General features: G+C 53.5%; 1 protein-coding gene across 1 annotated transcript in view; it reads left to right on the top strand.

Moving 5' to 3' along the window:
- The window catches only part of Agtrap (angiotensin II receptor associated protein), an 11,017-nt gene extending 3,533 nt beyond the window's left edge, over positions 1-7,484 (top strand). Inside the window, exons 2-5 of the mRNA XM_021161558.2 lie at positions 633-667; positions 2,360-2,465; positions 2,946-3,141; positions 4,086-7,484. Coding sequence (XP_021017217.1) covers positions 633-667; positions 2,360-2,465; positions 2,946-3,141; positions 4,086-4,207 — 459 coding nt within the window. The 3' untranslated portion in view covers positions 4,208-7,484. The remainder of the gene's footprint in view (positions 1-632; positions 668-2,359; positions 2,466-2,945; positions 3,142-4,085) is intronic.
- Positions 7,485-7,801: the final 317 nt, after the last annotated feature.

Genomic DNA, 7,801 nt, shown 5'->3' with positions numbered 1-7,801 from the left:
CCCCCCCCCCCCCCCCCCCCCCCCAGGTGACAAGCACTGGCAAGCTCCTGCTTCCCTGAAGTCAAGGTTCCCTTGGGATAGATGCTCCATGTGTGGTACACACACCATCTCCACCACCGAGAGGGCCTGCATTCCTCATCCAGCACCAGTGACCCCTGCTGCCCTAGCTTGTTGACCTTGTTTGGAGAAGAGAGTCCCCCATAACCCCGCCCCTCCCCATCCCCCTGCTCTGGCTCTGCTCCATTCCGCCTGTTGCCTGGCCCTTCCCAGTTTCTCTTTGAGAAGCCTCTGGTCCCTACCGCTGTGCATTTCCAGGAAGGGCTGGGCCACTTGGCTCTGTTTCTCCCGGCAGCTTTCTTGGAAGTCCCATCACTGAGGGCTGATTATATTCCCTTTACAAAGAGAGGGAAACTGAGGCATGAGAGGCTTATTCTCTTATTTTTTTCTTTTGTTGTTTTGTTTGTCTGTTGTTGTTTGTGACTGGGTTTCTCTGTGTAACAGCCCTGGCTGTCCTAGAACTCTCTTCATAGACCAGGCTGGCCCCAGACTCAGAGAGGCCCACCTGCCTCTTCCTCCTGAGGGCTGTGCCTTTGCACTCACAGACTTACCCAACCCCTATTTTTGTGCTACAGGTTATTCTCCTGGTTCACTGGCTGTTGACAACCTGGTAAGTGACTCTGGGTGTCTGGCTGTATCCACGTCTTCTGGCTGTGTGTTGTGTCACCTGGGGTCAGTGCTCCCGGGACCTGTCTGCCTGGCCAGGTCCCATTCTGCACTGTTTCAGTCCATCACATTTAGCAGTTCATTCTGCGCAGGGCTGGATCTGTCTTCCATCTACACAGTGGGATAAGGACAGGCCCCTGCGGCAGTGCGTACTAACCAAGCCCCTAAGTGGGGCTCTGGGGTACAGCTGCAGCTTGACCTCGCTGTCACTTCAGTCGTGTGTCTGGAGCTGCCTAAAGTAAGTCAGGAAACCACTGAGATCACGTGTGCTTTGCAGGCTTTGAAGGGCAGTGCCCAGGCCAACAGCTGTAAGCGATGTAAACAGCAGGGGGTGGGGTGTCACTTTCCCTGCAGCTCCACATTGGTGACTAGGCTGAGCTTACACCTGCTTTCCCGAGACAGAGGAAAGGAGGACTGGAAAACATCGGACCTCTTGGCCTAATTGCTAATTCCAGTGTTCCAGTCCCAGCTCTGCTAATGGTCTGGTCCCAAAGAAACCCAGACGCAGTACACGTGGCCCCATCCAGTTCCCCCAGCATCACTCAGTGCCCTTGGCCCCGCCCTTCTCACTCCGGCCCGCTACCCAGACCCTCTCCAGCCCACAATCTGGGCTTCCCTTCCCCCAGCTTCTGATTCTGTTTTGGCTACCTGCTGTCTTGGTTCTGCCCTTGGCTCCTCTCCTGGACCACTCTGTCTCTGCCCCTCTCGACCTCTTCCTTTCTCTTCCTCTGATGCTTTCCCCCACATCTCCCATGGCCTTACTCATTTTGCTGGCCATGCTCAGTCGGGACCCTTGCGGATACCTCTGCTGTCTCTCTCTCATATCTACAATAAAACCTTCTCCTCACCCATTCCTAGGATCGGTCAGTCCTCATGGCCATTCATTGTGCGACTGTGTGACCTGGTTAGTCACCTATTAAGTCGGTGACTTTGAGTCTGTAAAATAAGACTCATTAACAACACCTCCCTCCGAAGAGCAGCTGTGAACGAATGAATTTAGAACGCGTGGGGTAGAGCCAGGTCCCAGGAAGTGCCCCGTGTTAACTGTGATAAGCCGGCTCTGCAAGCAAACTAGTAGGCAATGTCAGAGACACTCTGAAAACTTGAGCAGGGAGGAACTTGGTCAGGCCTGCATGAGAGTGGATCTCTCAGGCAACTTTTGAGCTCGTGCCTTTAATCCCAGCACTCGGGAGGCAGAGGCAGGTGGATTTCTGAGTTCGAGGCCATCCTGGTCTACAAAGTGAGTTCCAGGACAGCCAGGTCTACAGAGAAACCCTGTCTCGAAAAACAAAAACAAAACATAACAAAACAAAAAAAGATGGCAAGAAACGGCTGCCTGTTCAGGAAAACGAAGCCTTAAGGGTGTAGCAACCGGGAGGTAAGGGTGGGGCTCTCGTGGGAACCCCATAGACAACAGCAAAAAAAGGTATCTTATTCCAAACCAGTGGGAAGGTTGGTGTGGAGGAGTCACATGATCTGATTCACACTGCCTGCTGTTTCAATAACTGCCTGCAGGGGCAGGAGTGACTTCTCAGAGGAGGTTAAGACCCTGGAGCAGGGGGAAGGAACTGTGTGGATGGGGTGGGCAGCTCAAGGCGGTGACTAGCTGATTGACAGTGTGTGTCTCTCTGTGCAGGGGCTGCTTGGTGTTCTCAAGCTCCTATGCTTGGGGCAACTTCACTATCCTGGCCCTGGGTGTGTGGGCTGTGGCCCAGCGGGACTCTATAGATGCCATAGGCATGGTGAGTTAAAGTGGGGAAACTGGCCGTGCACCCCTCGTCTGCCCCTGTCTTCTCTCTCCCTCATACCCCACCCTTTGCTATTCTGCACATGGCAACCTAGTGAGGCCAGCCACACAGCAACCCACCTCTGCTGCTGTCCCCCTCCAAGACAGACAGGGGGAAAGGTCACAGAACCCCAGTGGCTCCTTAGGAGAATTACAAAGGGGGTTTTCCTTGTCTTCTTTCAGTGTAAACAGAAAGTATGGACTCCAAGGGACTGTCCCTCTCAGAAATTCTGGAGACAGGCCCCTTATGACCTCAACGGCAGGAGATGGGGCTGAGGAATTCTGGGGCAACAGGCTAGAGCCAGACTTGTGTGTCGTGCTCCTAGGCCACACAGGTGCCAGTCACAGGCTGCCAGTCACCAGACTGGTGTGTGTGTGTAGCTTGGGGTCTGATGGAGTGTCAGTAGCCATGATATTGTGATGCTGTCCCTTGCAGTTTCTTGGTGGCTTGGTTGCCACCATCTTCCTGGACATTATCTACATTAGCATCTTCTACTCGAGTGTTGCCATTGGGGACACTGGCCGCTTCGGTGCCGGCATGGCCATCCTCAGCTTGCTGCTGAAGCCCTTCTCTTGCTGCCTTGTCTACCACATGCACCGTGAACGAGGGGGTGAGCTCCCCCTCCGCCCCGGTAAGTCCTGCTCTACCCCGCCTCCCCCTGGTGGCCCTCCCTTGGCCCAGAGCACAAGGGGCGCTGGGGAGGTTTCGGCTCACAGAAGTGGCCAGGAGCCTCTGCCCCAGGGACATCTTCCTTCTGTCTCCGGCCAGCCCTGGCTCTGGGGGTGTGCTCTCCTGCCATGTGGGGAACCCTGTGTGCCAACCTTCTAGCCTCTGGCCCAGCCCATACTGTCCTCTCTGGTGGTGGGCCAAGACACTGTCCTGCCCTCTCTGACCCTATTCTATGGGAGCTGGGTGTGGTCCCCAGGTAGCCAGTACTGAGCCAGTGCAAGAGTGGCCTATGGCTGCCCACTCTGGTTTATCTCAGTGCTAACCTAGACCTGCCTGGGTGTGAAGGGATGGGAGAAGGAAGGAAGGTCCACTGCCCTTGGGACTTGTTCATGGCCCCAGGACAAATATACAGAGGGAGAAATGTGGGAGACACAGGTGCCTTCTGTCCTGCCCTGTACCCTCAGCCCAGCCTTCTGGGTGCGGCAGCTGTGCCAGGCTCTGCGGCTTCTAGAAATGGTGACTTAGGAGAGCAGGAGAAAAGTGCGTGGGCTGAGGACTAGCTACCCCTCTTCAGTTCCCTCATCAGTGCTTCTGGGGCAGATTTGGCACAGCAGCCAGGAGCCACTGACCATAGGACCTGATGTCTAGGCTGGAACCTATCAAATCAGCCTGTCTCTCTGACCACATGCCACATCTGCAGATCTTCTCATCTGCAGATCCACCCATACAGATGCTAGGATTAAGTGGATGCTGCCTGCTAAAGGCTTGGTGTCTGGGCTTCTGCTACTGCACGTTGTCCTTGGCATCATGGTGTTGAACTCTAGCCACGGCAGACGGTGGATCCATCTGTGCTTAGCAAAAACCCCAGGGTCTCATTTTCTCTATGCACATGTCCCTGTCCTCTAGATTTCTTCGGACCCTCTCAGGAGCACAGTGCCTACCAGACAATTGACTCATCATCAGACGCTGCTGCAGACCCCTTTGCAAGCCTGGAGAACAAGAGCCAAGCTGCCCCCCGGGGGTACTGAAGCTGTCCCTGGTCGTCCTGGTCCCCAGCAGGATTCTTGTCACCTTCTTTACCTGGACCTACAATGGGACATCCGCCATTCCCTATCACAGAGGTGGCCTGAGTCGTGTGCCCTTGGAGGTCAAGAGCCTCTAGCTTCTCAGCGGAAAAGAGCCCAGTCCTAATTCTCCAGGCTACCCCTCCCTTCAAGACACCTGTTAACCCCTGGGCTAGAGCTGTGGTTGGTTTTTTCCCCTCCTCCCCCATAACTATAACACACTCCTACTGAACTGCGCAGAGTGCTCAGGGCCAGCCAGGCCTTACGGGTCAGTGATCACTGCCGCTCGGGCTGCCCCACGGTGATCAGCCCTTCCTAGAAGCTCTGTGAGCTTGTGGTCCTGCTCAGCCTGTTCTGCAAAGGGGCAAAGTTCCTGTGCCTGTCACGGCCTCATGACTTGGTGCCTGAGAACCCCAGGCCTGGATGCAGTAGTTCTGCAGAGGCCCCTCTCAGAGCGCTGGCATTAAAAATTTGGGGGTTCTGTGGCTGCGCTGTGTCTGAGCCACGATTGAGCTCCAAGCACGGACCCGCCCTGCTGTCTTGGTATGATTTCACCTTTGAGTCAAGAGCCTGGTGGAAGGAAGGGCTCCCTGTGGGCCTGTGGCAGGGAGCCTGACTGTGGCCAAACGGTCAGTGTGGCATGTGGACAGACATCTGTCCTCTGAATCTAAGTGACTACCACTGCCTCTGATACTGACCCATGAGGCAGGGCATGGGTGACTCCCTCTATCTCCTGCGTTCTTACCACAGTCGACTGCCTCCTGAGGTTCCAGGGCCCCCACTCTTACTGCCAGATCTCTGGGGACAGATACTTGAAGACTTATGGGGAACCACAGGCTGAGGTGACTGTCCTGAAAGGACTGTCTGCACACCTGTGGACAGGCAGGGAGGCTGAGTGACAGCATCTGTGGAAAGTGAACACTCCCCCACCCCCTTCTGAACGGGGTCACTGTGGTCCATCTGCTCTGTGGAACACCATCCCATACAATCAGCATCCTGAGCCCAGAGTGAGCAGAGTGAGGAGCAGCGTGAGCCACTAGAGGGCGGTAGTTGTGAAGCAACCTCTCACAAAACCCTTAAGGTTTGTTTAGGTTGTATGCAGCACAGTATAAAACACAAGCCGGGGCCCAGAGACACGGCTCAGCAGCAGGTGAAGGGAGTCTACTACTGAGCGTGACAATCTGTGTTTAGTCTTGGACCGACTTGAGAAAGTTGTCCTCTGACCTCCACACATACTCTTGTCATGGTATGAGGTTTTACACAGAGAGAGATACAGATAAATGTAAAAACAAACAACCCAGAATATTAAAAAACCTGCCTGGTGGGTGGTTAATCCCAGCACTCAGGAGGCAGAGGCAGGTGAATGTCAGAGATTGAGGCCAGCCTGGTCTACAGAGTGAATTCCAGGACAGCTAGGGCTACACAGAGAAACCCTGTCTACAAAAACAACAAAAAAGCTCTGGGATGCATGTCAAGTTCCTGACTGCAGAGGCCTTGCGGGAGAAGGGAACATGAGGCCTGCGGCAAGGAAGATGGAAAACCCAGGGTGTTTCTCCTGTTTCTGGGCAGCTTCTAGGCAGAAGGAAGGCCTGGTGTATCAGTGCCATGTCTCTTGGAATAGGTCATGCTTGCAGAGACGAATAAGGTGAAGCAGGGGCTCAGCCTAAGTAGTTATTTGTGGAGGAGGCATGTGCCACAGTACTAACATGGAGGTCAGAGGACAACTTGCAGGAGTCAGTTCCACCCTGTGGGACCCAGAGATCAAACTCATATTTTAGTGACAAGGCCCTTCCCCAACAGGCCATCTCAACTGGTCCTTTGAAATTTAAAACAAGGTTCTCTGGTTGCAGAGAGGGTTGGACCTGCAGGGCTGTTCTGGAGACTGAGTAGGGCACACCAGCAGTTTGGCAGACAGAACACTGAGTGCCTCAGGGGCAGTTTCTCAGGAAGACTCAATTCAGAACAAGCAAGCAATTGACTTGCAAACTGGACAAGTGACTTCAGCTCTGCAGGCAACAGGTAAGAGAGCTCCCGAGAACGGCAGGCTCTAGACTAAAACCTGGGAGCCAGCCTGTTTCCAAACCACCACGGGGCCTTGTGGCACAAAGGCAGGTGCCTGTGAGAGCAGCTGGTTGAAGAGCCCCATCCCACAAGCACAGCCTTCTGGACCCTGCCCGGCCACCCTGTGCCCCACCAGCCTGTGTGCTCCTGTTGGCTCTCCAGTCAGTGGCAACTACAGGGTACAGCCCCAATCCTGCTGTTAATGATTCCTGGCTTCTCTCTTCAGTGCATCAGTAGTTCCTGCAGGCCCACCTTCAGAGTGTGTCCAGGAGGTGACAGCTTGTCACATTCCCACAAGTACAAACTATCCTTTTAGGGTGTATCAACCAGTCACATTCAGATTCGGATACTGACGCATGCTCTCTTGAGCTCTCACTCAGTGGAAGGCAGTCTCCATGGTGGCTCCCAATCTGCTCTTCTGCTATCTGACACTAAGTGATCCAGCCACACCACTTCCTAACCACATGCAGGCCAGTGCTCCAGGCCAGGCTTCCTGGGGGGCTGCCCCTCCACCTAGACCCTCTCTAGTCCACGGCTGCCTCTAGGGCATGTCTCTTCTCTTCACCCACCTATTCTGGCACCTGATGCACCTCTTCATGGAGCTATTCTGTAAGGCAGGTGGCTAGCACCGGTGCCCCTCCATGTTTCTGCTTGCCTCAGGGCCTCTCCTCCATCAGCTGGAAGTTTGTCACGTAATTAAATCTAAAGGTACCCTGAGATTTCTGTATAGGAAACAACTGTTTTAAAAATCTCACTGTGGGGAGGCAGAGACAGGCAGATTTCTGAGTTCGAGGCCAGCCTGGTCTACAAAGTGAGTTCCAGGACAGCCAGGACTATACAGAGAAACCCTGTCTCGAAAAACAACACAAAAAATCTCACTGTGTCTCAGTTTCCTGGTCTGAAAAGTGGGGATAAGATGGGCTATTGCGATAGCTCAGTGGGCAGGGGGTACATACTGCCAGTGCGGATGATCTGGGTTCGATTCCTAGGACATGTATAAGAAGAGACTTTTCACCTCCATATAAACACCATGGCACTTGGCACGTGTGTATGTGTGTGTGCTTGCACACACACTCGGTAAAAATGTAAAATAAAGTGAGGATAAAAATCGTGTGTGACTCAGGGACTAGTGAAGGTTGAGAATAGTGGAATCTCAATGGTCAATAAATGTTAAAGCTTATTGTATGCATTGCTGTGTGATTAATCACAAGGGGAAGGGTGAGAAGCCTGCCCCTCCAGATACCTATCATTTATCAATCGTGTGATCATCCTGAGGGAGGCACCTTTACACAATATCAGAAGGCTGGAAGTATCCTCCGAGGTTTTGTTCTGTGAAGCACATATCTGCAGAGTCAGTGGATAGCTCCAACCTTCCACTGTCATCTCCGAGAGTGGATCTCAGAATCCCAGATTTGAGCCTGGAAAGAGCTAAGCGCTTTCCTGCCCCAGTGACTTGACAATGAACTTCATTTTAAATTCTTTTTTTTTTTTTTTTTT

This window comes from Mus caroli, chromosome 4, assembly GCF_900094665.2.
Source record: "Mus caroli chromosome 4, CAROLI_EIJ_v1.1, whole genome shotgun sequence".
NCBI lineage: Eukaryota > Metazoa > Chordata > Mammalia > Rodentia > Muridae > Mus > Mus caroli.
This window is presented reverse-complemented; position numbering and strand designations above follow the sequence as displayed.